Below are 21,792 nucleotides of genomic sequence, written 5' to 3'. Positions count from 1 at the left end.
CTATGAGACTCGTAACTATCATTGATACATGCCCAAGGCCGAGTAATCCATTGCAGGCCGTGCATTTAACTTCCATCCATGCTTCCGGTCGTTTCGTTTCCATTTTTAACCTAACACAAAAAAGAACTAGACAATCTTACTTCGGCCCCCCTTTGTTGAACTCTTCATCGTACCATTTTTCCATTATTCGAGTCAACCCTCCTCAGCAGACTTGAGCGCCAAAAGATAAACTCCGCACATTAGGGGAAAACGGGTCCGTCAGAGAAACGAACAACTAGAAAAGGTTGTGTGACTGCTCGTCATCACTAGATCGGGACAAGGCAGATTCATACTTCCTCCATTATGAGCCGCGTACCGGGTCGTCTTGATATTGCAAAATCCATAAGTGATGTTGTTTCCAAAGCGCTCGAAGGGGCAGTAGCCTCCCGAGCGTAGGATGTCGGGTGATTTGTTAAATTAGCTGCAGACGAAGATGTTGTGAAAACCGAATCTCATATGTTATAGGTAAACTTCCAGCTGAGAACCGATTGCGAAAATCCAGCGCAGAATCGAACGAACGACGTCCTTTGTACTCGCACATTGTCGCAACAAAAGGTAGTGTATACTTGAAACAAAAGAGGAAAATTGTCGTCCTCATGAGCGAGGGGTCTGTTGTGATACGGCATACCTTCAACGGTGATAAGTTCCATTGAAGCGAGGACCAGGAGCAACGCGGCCTCCCATGGCAGGGCCAACACCAGGGCCAGGACGAGTAGCAACAGCATGGTTGGTGCAGAGCATGCCGACGCGGGAGCCGAACTTCGATCCACGAAGAGAGACCATATGCTTCCGGATGTGAGCAGCAACGATCTCCCGGTGCTGAGGGTTGGCATGGGTCAGAATGTACTGGATGAGGTAGTTGCCGTACTGGTCGCTGGCGATATCGATCAACGGGATGCGTGGACGGTCGTGTCTGCCCTCGCAAACGCGATCCAGATAGCGACCCAAGAATTCTGGGCCTCCAATCTTGAGGCACTTCTCAACAACCTTTGAGGCGAACTGGTCCATGCTGTACTTAGCTGCATAGCGAATAACATGATCGATAGCACGGCTGCGGTCTGCGGGAGCACCATGCTCGCAGATATGCTGTATGCACCAGTTTCCAAATTGGCCATGGGCGACGATATCGATGTTGGCAAGGACTTCCTCGATGCAGGGACGCTGTGCATACATCATCAGTAAACATGCAGTAAAGGGGTTATGTGGAACATTAATAGATAATATACCTTGTCTTCTTCCAAACAGTTCTCAAAGATATTCTGGACAACAAGACTACCAGTCTCACCCAGTGCAACCTCATGCCACATGCCATGAAGAGCATCGTTGACGTACTTCATGATCTGCGGGGGAGATTCAGTCCATCTCAGCTCGAACAGCTTCTGCCACACGTGGCATGCGTAACGGTGAATAACCGTCTCCGGAATCCTGCGCAGAAGCTCGTGGACCATGATAGCCTTGTAATCTTCAGGGACAGAATCGAAGGCCTTCTGAACGACGTGGCAACCAAAGGGATCCATAGAAAGGTTGAGAGTATTGCCGCGGATTGCCTCAGCAATCTTGATGACTTGCTCAGGAGTGCCATGTTCGAAGCAGCGCTGTACGAGAAAGTTTCCGAACCGATTGACCATCAATGGATAGGCTTGCGCAACGATGGCTTCAACAATGTCATACTTTTGCTCGGGCGTTCCCACCTTAAGCTTCTGCTGAAGGAATATAGAAGCCTGTTGGTCATTGTTGCAAACAATCTTGTCGACGATATACTTCCAGTCGCAAGTGACGTTGCGGTCCAACAGCCTGCGATAGTTGAGAGGCTCCGTAGCCGGCAAATAGGTTTGTCCTTCGGAAGTCACAGTCTGTAAGGGGAGTTTGTCAGTCCAATCAATGATGAAATCTATTCCAACCGGACTTACCTCTGTCTTCCAAGGTGCTCCTGCAGCAGTAAACTCAGTAGCGTGCGGAGAGAGCGGTGATACAACCGGCGGCTGTTGATAGGCCGAATACATATTCATGCCTGCGCCCCCCGCCATGGCGTTGGGCGGGCCTCCTGGATAAGCAGGAGTAGTAGCTTCGTAATGGGCAGGCCCCATGTTGTACACGCTATAACCACCATAGGCACTGGAGGAGCCTAAGCGGTTATCGTATCTGTTGCCTCGACGACCCATGGGGCGGCTCATGTCGTGATCATTGTTGATACGCTCAGGTCGGTAAGTCTCCAGGGCCGATGGCATATAAGAAGGCTCGTATGCCTGGTTCGAGCCACGCATGTTCTGCCACGGTGTGGCCTGGGGACCGTCGACAATGGCGATAGGTCCGGGCGCAAAAGTCGGAGAATAGGAAGATTTGCTGTTGTTCCAAATGGCGCGAGAACGATTGAGGCCTGCAGCCGACATGTCTAACAAAGTATCTCCAGTATCGGGGCGCGCATTGTTGTGAGCCGCCCAGTTGTCGTTACGGCCGAATGGCATTTTGGCAGGGCATCCAAATGCTCCATTCGTGGCGGGTCGCGAGCCCGAGGGAGATACCGTCGCAACACTGGCAGCCTGAAAGTCGGGATCGACACTCAAGTCTGGCGTCGCGCATACACCGTCCTGGGTGACGTAGCGAGTCTGAGCCAGTTCTTGATCCAGCCGTGAGATTTTGGTCTGGGCCTGCGCAAGCTCTTGCTTCAAACGCAAAACCTCGTCGTTGGTGGGTTGACCGTCGCTGAGCGTGGCACTAGCAGGTCTAGTCGTAGATGCAGTTGTATGGAACCCATCCGTAGCGGGCGTGATGGGAAGAGAGCTGCACGACGACTGGTGATCAAGGACACGAGGGAATCTGACTTCTTCGTCCGACGGTTTGAAAGACTCGACGCTGCGTTGCTGCAGTGACATGACTTGTTGCTCGGAGATGGTGGCGTACAATTTGTCCATGGAGTAGGCGTCAACGGCGGCCATGGCCTCGTTCATCTTAACCTATGCTATGTGGTTAACGAATGTAGGCGCTGCTTCCTTGGATGTGGTTCACTACCTTTGTGTAGTTCCGATTCGCTATCTTGGACGTTTTAAGGGCGCTGATGGCGTGTTTTTGAGGGGACGGCTCGACGTCCTAGCAGAGACCGGGTCAGTGATTAAGGCCTGTGGATATGTATGAGTGGGTTTAAAGGCGCAACAGCTGCGAGATAGGTCAAGTGAATATGAAAGGAGTGACTGGGACAAAATACAGGTCCGATGGTTCGGTTGAAGAAAAGAATAAGGTTGTGAGCAAGCAGTGGCTGAATCTATGTTGCTGTGGGAGTGAGCGGGGCTGGTGAGTATCTGGCGGCCGCGTGTCGAGAGGTTTAGTACCGACAGCTGCCAGTCCGCTGTAATGATTTTCGTCCCGAGTGTGTTGCAGTTCGTCGCCGTCTGAGGGCCGGCAAGGTTCTGACGACCCGGCGGGAGGTGAGGGCAGCAATTTTCCAAGACCTGAAAAAAGAACCTGAAACATGCAACTGGATACGTAACATACACTAGAATACGTACCTGCTGCAAGTTGGGAGACATCAACTCATCGGGAAGCTTCGTGTTCTCGTCCTGAGACTGCGAGAAACTCCTGGAAGCCGAAGCACGGCGCTCGTTGGGAGAGCCGGTGGATGCTGCGACGGCAGACATGGTCGTCTGCTGAGGGCTGGGTGTTGAATGACCTAGCCTGGGGGGATTGGAGGGATGCTTTGGGTGCTGGTGTTTCACAATGGGAGGAGATGCTCAAGATGGTGATAGAGAAAAGCAGTAGATTTGGTTCCAATGGCGACGAAAGACACAGATAAATAGAAGCTTGGGGACGAGAGATGACCACAAACCGCTTTTGAGAAAACACGGTTGGTGATGGCACCGACAAGAAGATGCAGAAAGGGAAGAAGCCTTAGAGGTATGTGTTGATATAATGGGGAAAAGAGAAAGAGCTCCAAGAGCTGGTCTGGGACGGAAGAAAGAGTTTAATTGTGCCCGAGATACCCGTACTTTCAGCTACAGTTGCCCTGAACTTGGACCTTTTTGCAAGGCAACAGCAACAAACATCTTGGTGACGATGGACGCATCGGTCAAAATAGAGCTAGAGGTACCTAGGTACCTCTGGGTATGAGCCCGGGATGACCGAGACTCAAGTCGAAATGGTGGACCCTTGGCTCCCGAGGGAGGAAGGCACGACGGAACTGTGACCGGGACTGCCCAGGTGTCACTGCCCGGACACTCCAAGCGAAAAGGGGTTCACGATGCCTAGGTATGAGATAATCCGCAATCTCAATGATCGAAGCTCACTTGGGCAACCATCAGATGATCTGAAGAGTGAACGCACATCGGCTCGTCCATTCGATGATCGGAATCGAATATGATGAGTCGCTGGGGAAGTTGCGACCGGTCTTCCATCTAACGATCATCGGCGTTCGGCATCGTGCCTCCCGTTCTTGTAGCGGGATCCTTATCACCAAGCGGAAGTTATTCACTTGTCGCGGGGACGTCGGGCATGATGGTCAACCGAGCCAGCGATAAGACATCCTGCCGCGTTAAGGACCTTGCTGTCCGGCTGCCACTTCCCATACGATCAAGGGGTTTCTGGGTTAGGCGTCCGAGCCCCAATGACATATTCCGGGTCCATTAGGCGGTATTCATAGGTGTTCATGTCACCTGCCATCCGATGTGATCTACCATTCTGCGTCGGAATGAAAATGAGTAGAGTAGAGGTAGGTAGGGAAGCATCCAACATCTGGAAGCTTCAACAAGACAGCATCATCACCTAGCATCGTCGGCATCAACAGAGAGGAGTGGCGGGTCGGCTTCTCTCGTTCCGTAGGGCTGGGATGCCAAGGTCTTTGCAAAATGTGGCAGGTGTGATTAGCTTCCATTCCTATCGATCCATTTTTATTTTTGAAAAGGCTAGAAATGGAGCAGGAAGAGCCAACGCACCTTTTCACATCCTTCATGGCGTTCTTTGACATGGACGGCTTGTGCAAAGATCCTGGGTGATCCGACACTCGCTTGTTTTCACCCAAATGATCAAAGCTGTTCGTAAAGATGGACAATGGCGAAGGGTCATATCCTACCTCTAGCCCATCCGCGCTATGGAATCAAGATACAGTATCTTCAGCTTATCAACAGGCGCTTCTTTGTTCGATGCATAACAAGACTTGTGTAGACGCATGGGAGGACAGTCCGGAGATGAACCTTTGTCAAAGCTGGTAACCACAAACCTGCCTGTCAAACCAGGCAACGATTCAACAGCATTTGAAGGAACAAGTGCCGCGGGCGTCGCTAACCATATGTACAGTCATGGGCAGCACCTCGTCACGTGGAGACTGTTATGGCATCAAGTACTGAGCGGAAAAATGGATGTCGAAATGGACCAACTGCCGGAGGAACGCCAGGTATTCGGGGTATATGATTCTAGTCCGCCCACTATATGATACATGTACACGTCGTGTAGTTCTGTTTTCGGGACGTCGTTTCTTATTTCTTCTTCTTCGCATCTGTCGCAGAATATGAACGTTAGAGATTTGAACCGTGAGCAAGAGGTGCAGACGGAACCCACCGGCCGCCGAGGGTGCCGTTCTCTTCTTCTTGGGCGCTCCCTTGTCGCGGGCTCTCAGACTGTAAGGTATGGTTAGATTGTGATGTTTGCAAGTAAACACTAGCAGGAATGAGAGAGACGAACGCTGCCAAGTGCTCCAAACGATCATCATCAACCTCATCGTCCACCTCGAGACCAAGAGTACCGAACTCCTTTTGAAGCTCGCGGATACCGACGTTCTTGCGGGGGTAGTAGGTCGCAAGTGCCGGGCCCTTGAGTCGCTGACGCAGGATCTTGTTACCGGTCCGGATGCCTTCGGGATTGAAAGTCGTCGAGAAGAGCTCGCAACGAGCCTAGGTATAACCTAGTTAGCGGACTGGTCTTTCCTCTCGTTCGGAACTGTTCCATACCTTCACAAGTTGCAGTAACCGCGCCCGTGGGACCGACATCTTGCCGTTACATGGAATTGCGGATTCGCGAAATCTAGAAACAGCAACATCAAGAGCCGCGACGTCGTTCAGAGATCTCCCGCTCCAGCCCGTCAAGCAATGCGCCACCAATCATAACCATTCATTGGTACAAAGAGTGGAGCACGGGTTGCAACCGTTGTTTTCGAGCCGCACTGTCCCCGGGCCGTCAGGCGCAAGCCCGCTGATGAAGCTGAGGTCGGCGCGTTCCAGGGCTGACAGGCGCTAAGAATGACAGCTACGGGTCATAACAGGGCAGCGGGCAGCAGTGCCCTGAGGTGATGTGGATCTGGGGTCGAACAGGGGGTTAGGGTTTCCACTACGCAATGGCCCGGGATTTCGTTTTCATCTTGAATCCGTTTTCGATTCTGCCTCTACAATTTCATCGCCGCATCAACGCGAGACCTGAGGCATTCGGATTGCTTGTAGGAAAGTACAATCTTGCTATGCCGAAACACGGACTCACCCCGGAGGAGGTATCAGAACCGCCCTCCAAGCGTGCGAAGTCAGACTCTGCACCATCCGCATCACAAGGCCCTACATTGGAGTCCGCAGCCTCCTTCCAAATTCCTTCTTTGCATGCCAATACCAAATGGACACTCGCTACCATCCAGAGAACGCGGCCACCGCTCCCCGACATTCTGGACCCGGCACTCAAAAAGGCGGCGCTCACACACCCTGGTAAAGCTAACAACGACCCTGTTGCAAGTTATGAGAGGCTGGAGTGGATTGGCGACGCTTATCTTGAGCTCATCGCCTCCTCCTTCATATACCAAACTTTCCCGACCTTGCCGGCTGGCAAAAGCGCACAACGTCGCGAGATGCTTATCCGCAACACCACACTAGGCGAATTCTCGGTCCATTACGGCTTGGACAAGATGGCCGATATCCCGGAAGAATTCAACATGGAGGGCAGAGTGGGCGGTACAAACGCAAGTCAAAAAGTCAGAGTTAAGATTCTCGGCGACCTTTTCGAAGCCTATGTGGGAGGCGTGATTCTTTCCGATCCTGCCAATGGGATTCAGCGTGCTTCAGACTGGCTCAAGGCCCTATGGGGTCCTCTTATGGCGGAGTACATCCGCGAGGAAGAGAAGAAGGCCAGGAAGCCGGAGCAAAAGCAGTCCGCAAGTGGCCAGGCACTCGACCCAAAGACAGTACTCGAAGCTACCATTGGAGCCAGGGGTGTCAAGATCGAGTATAAAGATCTCCCTTCCAAAAACCTCAAGGACAGGGGAACTAAGCTGCCTCTTTTCGCTATTGGCTGTTTTATGACAGGCTGGGGAGAGACCAACCTGCAACTTGGGCACGGAAGTGCTTTGAGCAAGAAGGAGGCTGGTCAGAAAGCGGCTCAAATGGCCCTGGATAACAAGAAGCTGCTCAAGAAGTTTGCGGACAAGAAGGCGGAGATGAAGGCCGCGCGGGAAGCCCAGCTGCAGCAGGCAGGAGTGACGTTTCCCTTGAAGGATCAGCCTTCGGCACAGGAAACCACTGGCGACGTGTTGTAGCGACCAAGTACTGTTCGGTCTCATATGATCTTTAATACTTCGACACACCAACCATCACATGCCCACAGTCTCGTGGTTTATCTTGGGCATCGGCCATCAGAAGGACGCATAGCAGATGAATTAGGCCATTCATTACTACGGGCAAACGACCCGGGTTCAAGGGAGGACCGGGGACAGTTTCGTTTGCACATGTGAAGAGAAACCACAACCAACAAGCTGTGGACAAAGTCGATGATGAACCATCTTGTTCATCCACAGGTCAGCACCTCCTTTCATAGTTAGTAGAGATATCCATCAGGCATCTTTGGAATGTTATACCCCTACCTGGAGTGTTCGTTACTTTCAAAAATCTGGCGGCTTATCTTGACTTCAGGTCTCATAAACCACTATGCTTTGACAACCAAGACTCTAAGGACAAGGAAAGACATAAAAGATGGGGTCCTCAAGTTTCTGTACGGTGATCATGAAGCGCTCGACCAATCATTAACAACTTCTTGGTGTATCCCAAGTGCGCTTACTGCGGCCGAGCTATCAAGCCGGCTCCGTCCAGGGGAGACCCGATCCCACCTCGCCTACTCCGGGGTGCGCCGAAAAGATGGGGAAGTGGAGATCCGATCAGGCCTTAACGAGTTGCGTGCCGAGGCATCCCAAATAGCGGAGAGCTGTACCACCTGCCCATGAAACATCGCCCAATCGACATCAATGACAAGCACCTGTAGTTGCGTTCGCACAACAACAGCAGACTCCCACTTACAACTAACACGATGTAATCCAACCCAGTCCAACCCCCACTTTCGCCCACCCGAACGACCTTTCTTTTATGGTGTCGGCATCCTTCTTTCTGAGGCATAGACATTACGGTATTGCTCCGAGCTTCAACAGTCCAGCTCGCAATCAAAGTTTCAGCGGCCCGCCGATTGCGATTCCCGACCGGTGTGAGCCAGTCTCCAAAGATCAATCCATCAACAGAACCCCTTTGTCACGCTTCACGAATCGACGTTTTTATACCCCCCAACGACCCCATCGACGCGCTTTACGACTACAATCTGCTTTGCCACTGCAATTTCCAGCCATATACCCAACGATAGACATACCATACTAAGCGCGATCGTAATAGCATTTACCACCACATACCATTGTTATCATATCTGTCCCAGCTACACAATTAATAATTTGATCTATTGGCCACGCTTCATATACCATAAAAATGGCAGACTCGATAGGTACGCTCGTTTCGGCATCAGCTTATACCCACCCTATGTAACTTTAACATGCTGGAGGCAAACACTCAGCTAACGTTTCCTCCTTTTCCTTCAGACCGGGTGTTTGTTCATGCCCTCAACACCGTCAAAAAGATTCCCAAAACGGGCGCTGCCCGCCCACCTCCCGGTGACCGCATGCGACTCTATGGGCTTTACAAGCAAGCCATGGAAGGCGACGTTGACGGGGTGATGGAGCGGCCCAGCGCCGCGACAGCCTACGGGGCTGCGCCCGAAGACATTGCGCGCGAGCAGGACAAGTGGGACGCGTGGAACTCACAAAAAGGGCTGTCCCGCACCGAGGCTAAGCGGCGCTACGTCGAGGCGCTGATCGAGACGATGCATCGGTATGCCAACAATACGCCCAACGCGCTCGAACTGGTCGCCGAGCTCGAGTTTGTGTGGAATCAGGTCAAGAGTAATAGCCCCAGCGAGCAGTCGCTTGCTGGTGGTGGGCTTCAGCAGCAGCAGCAACAACAACAACAACATCAACCGTATAATAATGGAGGAAACGGAGGCAGTTATGGGTATGGCAGTGTTGGTCCATACGGCCAAAGCCCAGGAGCTGGTGTGAGAAGGTTTCAGCACCCGCTGAGCGGGACAGAAGGGGGCTTGAGGGTGTTGAGCCCCATGAGTGAGGAAGACGAGTCGGAGAGAAGGATGAGGGAGGAGGCAGAACAGGAACTCTTTGGGGCCGATGAGTTTCCGGGCGAGTATGCAAAGCGTAACGACAAACGAACCAAGAGGATGGAGAGAGCGATCGTGAGGCTGTCGGCCGAGATCGCGGCGCTGAGGGAGCAAATTTCGTCGGGAAGGGAGTGGAAGACGCGCAAGGAAAAGAGCTTCACTAACTGGATTGGATGGTGGTTTTGGGTGCTCGTGAAACACTTTATCATTGACCTGTTCATCCTGGTGGTGCTGCTGCTCTGGATGCGCAAGAGAAAGGACAGGAGGCTGGAGGATTATGTGAGAGGAACATTGAAGCTGGCGAGGGAATATGCAAGGTTGGTCTTACCATCCCGGTGAAGTCTATTAAGCAGTACAAGAGCGGGATGTGGAGCAGTACTACTATCCACCGCGAAGACGAAGAAGATAACAAAGACGGGACGTATGGTTGCACATTGTTTGGCTCGCACATGAACCCGCACATACCTTACCTACATGGCATTGGGCAAAAGGATCTCCAAGGCGTCATAACTTGATGCATTTTCACTGGCGCATCGTTGCCTCGTTGGCCTTTGGATAAGCAAGCTCGAGGGTGGCATAAGTTGATGTTGTACTTATCAAATTTTTCATGTTTGCGCTCAAAGACATATTGAGATTTAAGATTTCACACACACAAAATCTTCGTAACAACTTCAAGATGCTGTAATCGGAGTTGTATATTGACGGTAAAATGGAATGGCTGATGTGGGTTATGACTAGCACGTAAGTCCGTCAATTGTCTCCTTCAGGTAAACTTGCCAGGATATTGAAGTTATTATTGGCTATCTCAAAACAAAACGTAAAATCTTTCAACGTCCGAGGACACTCATCTCATCAGCACAAAATCACCAGGAGATATGGTGACTACCGCAACATGTGAATTCTTCACATCAGCTCATATCGGCAGGTCAATGCACAGACCAGAACAACTTTGATACAATTTTGATCTCATCGTATGTTTTGACAAGTGTCAAAAGCAATCCTCTTCTAAGCTACAAGGACAGTTGCTAACGACATTCTCGCCGTCAGGAAACCCCATTACTATACCTGAACTCAACCAAAGCGTTCTTTTTGGAAAAGAAAAAAAAAAAAAAAAAAAAAAAAAAAACTCAGTCAAAAGAGGTATCGCGAAAGGCACATTCCTTTGGGCACAGTTCTCTGTCCCTGTGCCTATATCAAGCAGTCATAATGTCCTCACACTCGAATCATCGACCGGGTGCCCATTCCACCGGCGGCGGACAGCATCAACCTCAACCCCCGACACTCCGACCCTCTCAACAAATTCCGCCTCTCACCAACGTGGCACCGAGCATGTTTGTCCCTCTCAGAAAAGACGACGTCGAACCACCATCCGAAGACGATGAGCCAAGCCAGCGGATCGCACGCTTGAAGCGCATTATCGAGACCATCGATTACCACACCGCCGCCGTCAAGGAGAACTACATATGGATGTTTGAGCGGGAGATGCGTCGGTTCTCTCTTGACGCGGCCGAGCGTGAGGAAGAGTTTAAGCTTCGCGATCTGCACCCGCCTGGCCCAGCAGAGACGGAAATCGACGCCGTGTTTGCCAGCATGGAGAGGCCAGCTCCCGAAGGGATTGACTACAACGACCCCAACAACCCGTTCAATGTCAAGCATCTACCGGAGCTCAACCCGCAGGAGTTCATGCCACGCGATGTCTCGCTGAGGGAGAAGGCCATGATGGATATCCTGACGGTGGTGGAAGCGGGGAAGAATGAGATCGAGGCGTACCAGAATCACATGAAGGGCTTGAGGAGCACCTACGTCGAACTGCTGGGGAAGGAGCAGGAGATGCTGCGACAGGCGGCGTTGAGGCCGGAGGAACGGACTCGGGTTCAAGATGCACCCATGGGCTGATGACTAGATATATCATCACCACATGCTGCCTGCCATCAGAGTTTCGACATGGGTACGAGCTCGTGAGAGGGGTTGAGCAGCAGCCGTGAAGCTAGAGTTCGGTCCCAGATAGTCGCCAAATGAACATGGAGCAGATCAACTACACTTCTACTTCAAACCGTGCTTTTAAGCAAGGTCATTTTGGTTGTGATGAGATGTGGCAACCGGCGGTAAGAATCACTGCTCAAAGACGCCCTCGAAAGGGACATCTAGCGTGTATCCATAAACGGAGCCAAAGAAAATCTATCTAGGACACATGATAGAGGGGAACACTCGTAGAGCGTGCAAAAGCCATACCCGAAAGCGTGGACAGTTTGCGAACCAATATCCCCCTACAATAAGTGGCCATGGTACAATAATGAGGGAAAGAGATCAAAAAAAGAGGAAGCGCGGCAGCTGGCCGAGCTTTTAAAGGAGTTTTGAGATCTCCGAGAGTGGGCTTACAAATTAAGCATCATGATTGGTCGAAGCTCTCTTTACTCCGCTATGTAGCCGGCAGCTGGTGGGGTCCAGCTCCTCACTTCTTGCCGGGGCGGCAGGGTGGAACCTGAGCCCACTGCAATACCGACCACTGGACTGGCAGAGTGGCAGGTCCGGGTCTAGTGTACTGTCGTCCAACTCACAGCACAGACCAGACGACCTGCCCACTGTCATTGCCGACCCGACATAACATACAAGCAGGCGCTTGCTGGCTGCAGGCATAGGTATTGCGATACATCCAACCTCTCGATACTATCTCGACCTCCAAGTCCCCCTCCGACCGCCGTCGAGACGACGACACACGATGTTGAGGTCGACATTGTCCCGTTCGGCTTGGCGGACTGGCAGGCATCAGGCGGCCAGGAACGCCAGCCGTGCCTTTTCGGCCACAGCTCAGAGACCCGCAGAGGTCGAGCTCACAATTGGTATGTCTCCATCCAGACCTCCACCCCATGACTAGCATACACCGTGTATGATCCCCGTACCCGTCGGCGCCGATACTGACTCGTGTCTCCCGCATCTCACAGATGGAAAGAAGGTCTCTATCGAGGGTGAGCACTCACAATGCGCTGCGTCGCAAGTCCTGGCTACGGAAAATGGGGATGAGGGGGGGCCCAAAAATACGGACATGGTCGTCGCTAATACTCGAGGAAACCACCAGCTGGATCGGCCTTGATCCAGGCTTGCGAAAAGGCTGGCGTTACCATTCCCAGGTATGCGGAAAACGGACCCTGAATCTCGGAACTGCCCGTAGAGGTTCTTGCTGACTGTTTTGCAGATACTGTTATCATGAGTACGTCACATGTGGCTCGCCCTGCTCTCCCAAATTGATCGCAGCTCCAGTCACTCCAGCAGGCGTCAGCCCTACGAAGATCGACTGACAAATGTTGTAACTTTCCAGGAAGCTCATGATTGCGGGCAACTGCCGCATGTGCTTGGTCGAAGTCGAAAAGGTCCCGAAGCCCGTCGCGTCGTGCGCATGGCCCGTCCAGCCTGGCATGGTCGTCAAGACCAACTCGCCCCTGACGCACAAGGCGCGCGAGGGTGTGATGGAATTCCTGCTCGCAAACCACCCATTGGACTGCCCTATCTGCGACCAGGGTGGTGAGTGCGATCTCCAGGACCAGTCGATGCGCTACGGCGGCGACCGTGGTCGGTTCCACGAAGTCGGCGGGAAGCGAGCGGTGGAGGACAAGAACATGGGTCCCCTCATCAAGACCTCCATGAACAGGTGTATTCAGTGCACGAGATGTGTGCGATTCGCGAACGATATTGCCGGCGCCCCGGAGCTGGGTTCGACCGGCCGTGGCAACGACCTGCAGATTGGTACCTACTTGGAGAAGAACCTCGACTCTGAGCTTTCTGGTAACGTCATCGATCTCTGTCCTGTCGGTGCTCTGACCTCGAAGCCGTATGCTTTCCGTGCGCGCCCTTGGGAGCTGAAGAAGACGGAATCGATTGACGTTCTGGACGGCCTGGGCTCTAACATTCGCGTCGACACTCGTGGCTTGGAGGTTATGCGCATTCTTCCTCGCCTCAACGACGAGGTTAACGAGGAGTGGATTAACGACAAGACTCGCTTTGCCTGCGACGGTCTCAAGACCCAGCGTCTTACCATCCCCCTAGTCCGAAGAGAAGGAAAGTTCGAGCCGGCGTCATGGGACCAGGCTTTGACCGAAATTGCACACGCTTACCAAACGCTGAACCCCCAGGGCAATGAGTTCAAGGCTATTGCTGGTCAGCTCACCGAGGTTGAGTCATTGGTTGCCATGAAGGATCTTGCCAACAGGCTCGGATCGGAGAACCTTGCGCTGGATATGCCCTCGGGCCACAAACCTCTTGCTCATGGTGTTGATGTCCGCTCCAACTATATCTTCAACTCCAGCATCGTCGGTATCGAATCTGCTGATGTTATCTTGCTAGTTGGTACTAACCCGAGACATGAGGCCGCTGTACTCAATGCTAGAATCCGTAAGCAATGGCTGCGCTCTGATCTCGAGATTGGCGTTGTTGGCCAGACCTGGGATTCGACCTTTGAGTTTGAGCACCTAGGTACCGACCACGCTGCTCTTCAGAAGGCGCTTGAGGGTGACTTTGGCAAGAAGCTCCAGTCGGCCAAGAACCCCATGATCATTGTGGGCTCCGGCGTCACCGACCACGGCGACGCTAATGCCTTCTATGAGACCGTTGGAAAGTTCGTCGACAGCAACGCTTCTAACTTCCTTACTGAGGAGTGGAACGGCTACAACGTCCTGCAGCGCGCTGCCTCCAGAGTCGGCGCCTTCGAGGTTGGCTTCACTGTGCCTTCCGCCGAGATTGCCGAGACAAAGCCCAAGTTCGTCTGGCTCCTTGGCGCCGATGAGTTCAACGAGGCCGACATCCCCAAGGACGCCTTCATTGTCTACCAAGGTCACCACGGTGACCGGGGCGCCCAGATCGCCGATATCGTTCTCCCTGGCGCTGCCTACACCGAGAAGGCTGGTACCTACGTCAACACCGAGGGCCGTGTGCAGATGACCCGCGCTGCCACCGGCCTTCCCGGTGCCGCCCGTACGGACTGGAAGATTCTCCGCGCTGTGAGCGAGTACCTCGGCGTCCGCCTTCCCTATGACGATGTCGCTCAACTTCGGGATCGCATGGTCGAGATTAGCCCTGCTCTGTCATCTTATGATATCATTGAGCCTCCCTCGCTGCAGCAGCTCAGCAAGGTGCAGCTGGTCGAGCAGAACCAGGGCGCCACCGCAACCAACGAGCCCCTCAAGAAGGTTATCGAGAACTTCTACTTTACTGACGCCATTTCCAGAAGGTTCGTTCTCTTTTGTTACGCTGTCGACATCTCCACTTCCATCAGATCATAACGCAGTATCCACTAACCGTCCACAATTCACAGCTCCCCAACCATGGCCCGTTGCTCAGCCGCCAAGGAGACGGGTGATCCCCGAACCAACTTCATGGCTCCCGGCATGGAGGAGGATAGACCTATGGGTCAGATCGCCTATGGTGCATAGATAAGCATCAGAGATCAAGCGTAGGGAAAAGCAAGGCAAAGGTAAGGGGGGCGTATAATGAACAAGACAACGGACAGACAGATACAGCCAAACCAACAGACACTGGATCACAGTACAGTGCAGGACATATAAGGATGAAAAAAAGAGAGGAAGGAGGGACTTCCGTCTTTCCTTGCTTTCTCTTTTCAACTTGTTCTTACCGCATGCATCCCAGTTGCTGCAAATTGTTTTTTTTGAAGAACGATAAGAGACATATAGAGTTTTGTTCTTGCTCTTTGATTAATTTTTGTCGTAGCTTTGTGTTTATTGTGCATGTATATATTGAAGGGATGATGGTGTGGACGTTGTGAAGAGAGGTGTCGATGCTTACAGTCAGGCCTAGAGTAGCAGGGTTGTATGCCATGTTACTTATATGGCTGGTCTGTTCAGTCATCTCTTATGGCGTGCCACGAGGGCTTGAGAAATCAATTCCTGGGATGTTCAAGCAACTGCATAATAATCCCACGAAGTATATTTCGTTCACAACCCATCCATGGATGACAATTCCATTCAATCGTAGCCGTTAGGGTCAATCTCATTCAACGAACTACGGTTGTACCTAGCTTTACTGTCGAATCGATTCATCGCCTATCGAATATGTTGCTGTGGATGCTCTTGCCGTTGCAAATAGTTCCATGGACCAGTCTCCCAGCAAAGTCATCGGCAGAATGATTGTATAGTTACTGGAACATCCCAGGGATCATTTCCCGAGATCCCCGTGACGCGTTATGGACTTCTTGCTCAGTAAATTGTGACCGACGTCTACTCCATACTGAAGCTATGTTCGGTAACACTAAAGGGGATTACTAGGCTAAATCAACATCAAACAACGTGAGATACACGACCAGAAAGTCAAATCTTTGTGCGCCAAAACATGCTGGATGTATCCCATGAAGCCATGTATAGCGGCCGCCCAGTAAGCATTGCGATCTGCTCAATAAGATCGTTGCCCGCCAGTGGACCGCCACATCTACGTAAGAACCTTCCAAATCTGGATTTGCCAGATCATGACTTGGGGGATACTAACGGAGAAACGAGCAGGAACCCCACAGAGAGCATTGCCATCTGCTCATTGATATATATGCAAGTAATGAAACCGCTGCCAAAACCACGACTCTATACCATGCTATGCACTCCGTCCTCACACTCTAGCACCATCTTACGCATCATCTTGCCCCTGATGAGGGACGAGCTCATCATGTGGCTCGGGTACTTCACTTGGTTTGAGAAAAAGAAATGACGTCTAATCATGGAAATGCGACCAATCTTGATATGTGCTGCCGCGCACATCTTGGGGGGAAAGCCGTCATGAGCGGAAACTGACTAGGCTCCCATCTTCTGTGGCTGGTCTCGCTGATGCTCTTGCTCCTCGTCCTCAGGTGGGAGGGGAGGGAATTCACGATCGATCATGACCTCGGAAGTGACGAGGTTCGCGGCTGCAGCTTGTTGTTGCTTCTTCTCCCAGGGCTTCTGGGGAGCTTGCATCTTTCCAATAGGAGAAATACCCTAAAGGAGAATGAGAGGCAGAGTTAGTGTTTGTTCAACGTTTCATTCTTTTCCCATCAGTTTTGAAGTCTTTTACTTCCAGCTCTTCATAGTTTCCAACGAAGGAAGAAGTACTATTTGAGAGGGGAAAGGCGCACGATATATAAGTGAAAGTGGAAAACTCACAGGCTGCCTAACAACCGTATTAGGAATCTCCTTAATGCCAGGGACCGGCGTCCCATTCGTGATGAGCTCAATGATGGCGTTGAAACGCTCCGGGTAAGGAGCATTACCATTGGTTCCCCTTTCAGCACCATCGGCGTCACCATCATCGGCCTTTTTGAGTAAATCCACCTTGGGAGCCTGGACTTGCCAAGCGGGTAGATCGTCATCTGATGCTGAGACTGGGGTAGTGCCCATGAGCTGCTGGATCTCGGCGAGCTTGTCAACTAGCTGGGCGTCGACTGGCGAATTGGGAATTTGTGAGTGGGAGGGTGTCGAAGGAGATGACGAAGGGAGAAGATAGTTCTCGTAGGCGGACCGGTCGATGTCGATACTGAAGCGGGACTTGTACCACCAGACGCGGGCTTGGAGAGAGATGCCAAGAGCCTTTTGGCGCTCGAACCCGTTTGAGAGAGGGCCCAACATGGCTACCAGCCCTTGCTGCGATGATGATGATGGTAGCGGTCAGTCTTTGGGGTTGAAAATTGTCACATGGTGAGCGGTACCGAGTGAGGACTGTTTGTGATGAGAGAGAGATTCACAGGTGAGGCCTGAGTGAGGCGCCCCCTCACATGGTCACCGCGAGTTGACTCACAAGAAAGGAACGGTCCTTGATCCAAGGGTAGGCATCAAACTTCTTGAAGGCGGCGACGTCATTGCCGCCCGTTGACGGTTGTTGTGTAGGAATCTCCATTTCGTGGTTGTGGAAAGTGAGGGGCTGGCGTAGAGATCCCGCGTGCCCGTTCGATGAAGCCTACGCTTCAGAAGGAGGATGTCACCTTCACTGGAATGAGGTCCACGAGGTGATGTATCCAAGCCGGAAAGGAAGCTTGTGCAGCGGACCAGCAGCTGCAATAGCTACAAATGGAGCTTTTCTGAAAAGACGAGAATAACACTTCTCGGTGTATCACATGTGAGTTTCCGGGGTGGGATGACGGAACGAGGTTCAAGTTGTTCGGGATGTTGTAGTCGTTCTGAGGCAAGGGCGGGAAGTGAGGTCCACTAATAAGAGAACCCTGCCGTCCCAGCCTGCGCCTGAGGATGGCCAGGTAAAGGAAAGGTCCAGGCTCACCGGGCAACGAGCACGGACCCGATCTTGAGATCCCGTTCCTACCTCTACACTACACGCCACAGGGAGGCACGTTGAGAGCAACGACCAAACACTGCGCACCCCTGAAATGCGGCCGTGATACAGCGGAATGGCCACTGAGATCTCAGGGACGAACGTGCACTGCTATATGTATGTAGGTACACACAGGGCATTGCTCCGTTACTAGGTTTCATGTTGCTTCCCTTCGCCTTTCCTTCTCGTACAAACACCCACCCGACATCTTTTCCAAATCAAAACGGAATTGCTCTTTACACGGTGGACCGATATAATACCTCTAGATCATAGCCAAGTTTCAACTTCTCCCATCCCCATCAGCGTCCGGCACTGCGTTACCTTTTCTCCAGGGGCAATCCACGCCAATACGCCCACCGACTCAGACGTGCCAGACTCGACTGCACACTGCGATCGTCACCACAACCTAATCTTGTACACTAGGTACTTGGCACTTGAGCGCTGACAGCGACGGAGCGACAGCGCACCGTATCTCGCACTGGCCCGACCCCAGCGAGTGGACGACTGAACCCATCAACACCCACATTTATCACCGTCGCCAAAGACGCCTCACATCGACCCTCCACCACGTACTTTTATCTCTTGCTACATCGCTCCGTCTTCGGGAAGGAGTGGTCTTCAGCCTCAAAAGCCATGCGTCGTGCTGCCGTCAAAGCTCTACGGACGAGCTACCAGTGCACCTGCCGGGGCCTACGAGTTAGCCGTAGGGGATCACCTCTCCCCCTGCTGCAGTCCTCAAAGGCAGCCAGTTCCGGTTCCCCCACAGCTCATTACAATCCCCGTCTCGGCACGGCTACCGCAAGATACCTGTCGTCTACCGGCGCGCGCGACTCTTCAGGTACGCATCATCATTCGAATGCTCGCCCCGAGCCCCTTCGTTCATCCATGTACGTCCGCGGCGCTTTCGTCACCCTGCTTTCAGGGCTTGTCGCCTACGGTGCCTGGTACAACTCCGGCGACAGCAATAGCGAGTCTCCGATAGCCTCGACGACTAGCGCAACCACCACCGCTACGGGCGCTGTCCCGACCCGGTCTGTCCTGGTGATCGGAGCCGACGAGTTACACACGGGTACCTTTGTGGGAGACGGCCCTATTTCCAAGACCACAAGCGATAACGAAAGAGTAGTCGAGATGTTGTCCCCCGAGCAAGCGACCCGGAAGCTACGCCAGTACGAGCAGTCGGTCTACGTTAACCGTGGTCAGGGTGTGGTTCGTTACGATGTGGCCCAGCTGCCCTCTAACGATCCGATCGAGGATGACCATGCCGAAAAGATTGTCGAGGTGCCCAACAAGGCTCCGAGCAGTGATCCGAGCGATTGGATGTTTTGGGGCGTTTTCGATGGCCATTCGTAAGTGACTCTCCCACGCGGACTATATATATATGTATATATATACATTTTTGATATAGTCAGTGCTTGTTGAGCGACGACTAACAACATTCCATACAGAGGCTGGACCACATCGGCCAAACTACGCCAGGCACTCATCAGTTTCGTTGCTCGCGAACTCAACGAGACCTACAAGTCTTCTCCGGATCTTATCCCGTCTGCCGCCGCGGTTGAGTCTGCCATAAAAACCGGATTTACGCGACTGGATGACGAGATTGTGCATCAGAGCGTACAAAGGGTTCTGAAGTCCAACAACCGGCTCGTTGCTGCCGAACATCTGGCCCCAGCCTTGTCAGGCTCGTGTGCTCTGCTCTCCTTCTACGACAGCAAGTCCAAGCTTCTCCGGGTTGCTTGCACTGGCGATTCGCGCGCAGTGTTGGGTCGCAGATCCGAATCTGGAAAGTGGACGGCAACTGCCCTATCAACCGACCAGACGGGTAGTAACCCGGACGAGGCTGCTCGCTTGCGCAAACTGCACCCGGGTGAAGAGCATGTGGTTCGTCACGGTCGCGTACTTGGCGGCCTTGAGCCGACACGCGCCTTCGGCGATGCGAGCTACAAATGGAGCCGCGAACTTTCAGAGAAGCTTCGGGAAAAGTTCTTTGGTAGGTCTGTTTCTCCCCTTCTCAAGACACCCCCATATGTCACCGCCGAGCCAGTCGTTACAACGACCAAGATCGAGCCTGAAAAGGGTGATTTTGTGGTCATGGCCACAGACGGCTTGTGGGAGATGTTGACCAACGAGGAGGTGGTTGGGCTGGTGGGCAAGTGGATCGAGAGCCAAGCTGGTAGCAGCTCCAAGTCGTCGGGTTTTTTCTCCTTCTTGCAAAAGGGTAGCAAGACAGCCCTGCCTGTCGAATCCAGCGAGTCGGAGAAGAATAGCGGCAATAAGACGCCCATTCGTCAGAGACAGTGGGGCGCTACCGGTACGGACCCGATGGAACGGTTTGTGGTTCAGGATAAGAATGTTGCTACACATCTTGTTCGCAACGCCCTCGGTGGGAAGAACCAGGAACAAGTGTCGGCCCTGTTGACGCTCCCTTCGCCCTTTTCGAGGAGATACCGTGATGATTTGACGGTCCAGGTTATCTTCTTTGGATACGACGGCCCGAAGACAGGCGAGATTGTTGTCAACAAGGAGGCGACGGCTGCGGCTCTGGCTGCCGCGGCGGCTGATGGTAACAAGACGGGGCCTGTGAAGCCTAAGCTGTAGGGCGACGATGGCATTTCCGGCTTTGTTGACCTGATATTGTTGTCCCTTTGATTCGAGCCTACCGAGTGGATTCGGGGCTCTGAGGGGTAGTTCTCGTCGTGGGCTTTGTGATTAGGTACTTTGGCGCATGTCGGATACTGTTTCTATTTGGGCAAGCAAAAGGAAGAGGGGGTGTTCAGGGCAACAGCGATCTCATGATGTTCAATAGATGCATTAGGCATGGCTTTTACGGCAGCGAAGCCATTTGGTATGAATTCACAGCACTTTAATCCCCAATTCTCATCACATCTTCAAGTCCCCGTATCTGTGTTTTCTCTCTCTCTTTGCCATCTTCTTACGAGCGTAGCCAGCTCAGCCGGAGGTTATCTCCAGCTGGGCTGTCATAACCCGATGCAGCTGCAGTGCATGGGCTACAGGTGTCGCTGCACAGGACATACAACCAACAGCCCTATGAATCTCTGTAATATGCATCCCAACGAAACCAACGACGCAGGATTTTGAGATGTTACACATTCGAGCAAGAAATGGTGCACAGCACATATCCAGTTGATTTGCACATGTTCATGTTCAGGACCCTTTCTGGTAAGCTACATGGCGTTTGTCGTGTTGCCTATGAGGTCTATGAGGCTATCTGCGAAGGTAGCACAGCAGCAGTAAGCCACAGTTGGGGGGGGTTCGACGGTGGAATGGAAAGTCCTGAACTAGATTGAGCTACCTAAAGTGGACCTTGTTATCTCATCTTGGATGCAGCCGACCAACAGCAGTTCACAGAGTCTCGAAAACTCCAAAGCCAACTCATAGACGTTGCTTCGTTGTGGATCTGATCTGTTCGGGCCTTTCTTCCCCTCCTTTTCGGGCATGAATGCGCTGTGGAGGGCTAGCTCAGGCTGGGTCGGTTTCTGTTCATTGACATGAGTAATGTGACAGTTGGGATGCCAGAGACTTGACAAGCTGACAACACCGCAGCCCCGAGCTTTGACAGGCAACCCGAACCGGAACCGTTGGGGGTAATCCTAACTTGGCAAACCAGCCATATCTCGGGATAATCTTTGTTGCTCTTTACTGGATTATGAATGGTTCTAGAACCGATCGCCGGTAAGGACAAGAAAGAGACACACACAAACTACGACGATCTGATAAAATCGAAACAAACGTTCAGTCCATTTTCGAGAGTTTGAGAGCTGCGCATACGGGGATTCCAACTGATCTCGGGGTCGCAGAGCAGGGCTAATTGGAGTAGCTACATGCGCTACAAGTAGGTAGATTAGCCTGATGACGTCACACATTATGTAGCTATCCTCACAGCTCAAGAAACAACCGCCAAGGAACAAAACACCAATGACACTATCGAGTCCTTGCTAGCGTAGTGTACACCACTTTTCAGACCTTTTGGCTCTGAAACGGCATCACCACGGCTTT

At 52.4% G+C, this 21,792-nt stretch overlaps 8 protein-coding genes across 8 annotated transcripts; 5 read left to right on the top strand and 3 right to left on the bottom strand.

Moving 5' to 3' along the window:
• Positions 1-442: 442 nt before the first annotated feature.
• On the bottom strand, positions 443-4,020 carry B0T23DRAFT_169289 (armadillo-type protein). The gene is made up of 5 exons (XM_062832876.1): positions 3,543-4,020; positions 3,049-3,126; positions 1,950-2,993; positions 1,266-1,892; positions 443-1,200 (listed from the first exon to the last, which is right to left on the bottom strand). Exons 1-5 carry the CDS (start codon positions 3,669-3,671, stop codon positions 670-672), a joined length of 2,409 nt encoding a protein of 802 aa, XP_062691939.1. The 5' UTR covers positions 3,672-4,020; the 3' UTR covers positions 443-669.
• A 1,168-nt stretch (positions 4,021-5,188) lies between these two features.
• B0T23DRAFT_169286 (mitochondrial ribosomal subunit S27-domain-containing protein) lies at positions 5,189-6,068 on the bottom strand. Its single transcript, XM_062832875.1, has 4 exons — positions 5,973-6,068; positions 5,707-5,915; positions 5,584-5,642; positions 5,189-5,521 (listed from the first exon to the last, which is right to left on the bottom strand). Exons 1-4 carry the CDS (start codon positions 6,009-6,011, stop codon positions 5,502-5,504), a joined length of 327 nt encoding a protein of 108 aa, XP_062691938.1. The 5' UTR covers positions 6,012-6,068; the 3' UTR covers positions 5,189-5,501.
• Positions 6,069-6,475: 407 nt separating this feature from the next.
• On the top strand, positions 6,476-7,534 carry B0T23DRAFT_405551 (ribonuclease III domain-containing protein; the record flags this gene model as incomplete). The annotated part of the gene is made up of 1 exon (XM_062839012.1): positions 6,476-7,534. One exon carries the CDS (start codon positions 6,476-6,478, stop codon positions 7,532-7,534), a length of 1,059 nt encoding a protein of 352 aa, XP_062691937.1.
• Positions 7,535-8,741: 1,207 nt separating this feature from the next.
• Positions 8,742-9,819, top strand: B0T23DRAFT_429806 (acyl CoA binding protein-domain-containing protein; the record flags this gene model as incomplete). The annotated part of the gene is made up of 2 exons (XM_062840212.1): positions 8,742-8,757; positions 8,852-9,819. The coding sequence occupies 2 exons, from the start codon at positions 8,742-8,744 to the stop codon at positions 9,817-9,819; spliced, it is 984 nt and encodes a 327-aa protein (XP_062691936.1).
• Positions 9,820-10,317: 498 nt separating this feature from the next.
• On the top strand, positions 10,318-11,761 carry B0T23DRAFT_382433 (uncharacterized protein). The gene is made up of 2 exons (XM_062837330.1): positions 10,318-10,451; positions 10,528-11,761. The coding sequence occupies exon 2, from the start codon at positions 10,687-10,689 to the stop codon at positions 11,374-11,376; it is 690 nt and encodes a 229-aa protein (XP_062691935.1). The 5' UTR covers positions 10,318-10,451; positions 10,528-10,686; the 3' UTR covers positions 11,377-11,761.
• Positions 11,762-12,032: 271 nt separating this feature from the next.
• B0T23DRAFT_169195 (NADH-ubiquinone oxidoreductase 78 kDa subunit, mitochondrial) lies at positions 12,033-15,001 on the top strand. Its single transcript, XM_062832874.1, has 6 exons — positions 12,033-12,320; positions 12,423-12,446; positions 12,557-12,608; positions 12,674-12,688; positions 12,797-14,701; positions 14,786-15,001. The coding sequence occupies exons 1-6, from the start codon at positions 12,200-12,202 to the stop codon at positions 14,901-14,903; spliced, it is 2,235 nt and encodes a 744-aa protein (XP_062691934.1). The 5' UTR covers positions 12,033-12,199; the 3' UTR covers positions 14,904-15,001.
• Positions 15,002-16,223: 1,222 nt separating this feature from the next.
• Positions 16,224-17,554, bottom strand: B0T23DRAFT_169073 (uncharacterized protein). The gene is made up of 3 exons (XM_062832873.1): positions 17,245-17,554; positions 16,614-17,090; positions 16,224-16,448 (listed from the first exon to the last, which is right to left on the bottom strand). The coding sequence occupies exons 1-3, from the start codon at positions 17,341-17,343 to the stop codon at positions 16,266-16,268; spliced, it is 759 nt and encodes a 252-aa protein (XP_062691933.1). The 5' UTR covers positions 17,344-17,554; the 3' UTR covers positions 16,224-16,265.
• Positions 17,555-18,405: 851 nt separating this feature from the next.
• Positions 18,406-20,647, top strand: B0T23DRAFT_340309 (phosphatase 2C-like domain-containing protein; the record flags this gene model as incomplete). The annotated part of the gene is made up of 2 exons (XM_062835877.1): positions 18,406-19,121; positions 19,221-20,647. The coding sequence occupies 2 exons, from the start codon at positions 18,406-18,408 to the stop codon at positions 20,371-20,373; spliced, it is 1,869 nt and encodes a 622-aa protein (XP_062691932.1). The 3' UTR covers positions 20,374-20,647.
• Positions 20,648-21,792: the final 1,145 nt, after the last annotated feature.

Source organism: Neurospora hispaniola (genome assembly GCF_033458365.1).
Source record: "Neurospora hispaniola strain FGSC 10403 chromosome Unknown B0T23scaffold_5, whole genome shotgun sequence".
Taxonomy (NCBI): domain Eukaryota; kingdom Fungi; phylum Ascomycota; class Sordariomycetes; order Sordariales; family Sordariaceae; genus Neurospora; species Neurospora hispaniola.
This window is presented reverse-complemented; position numbering and strand designations above follow the sequence as displayed.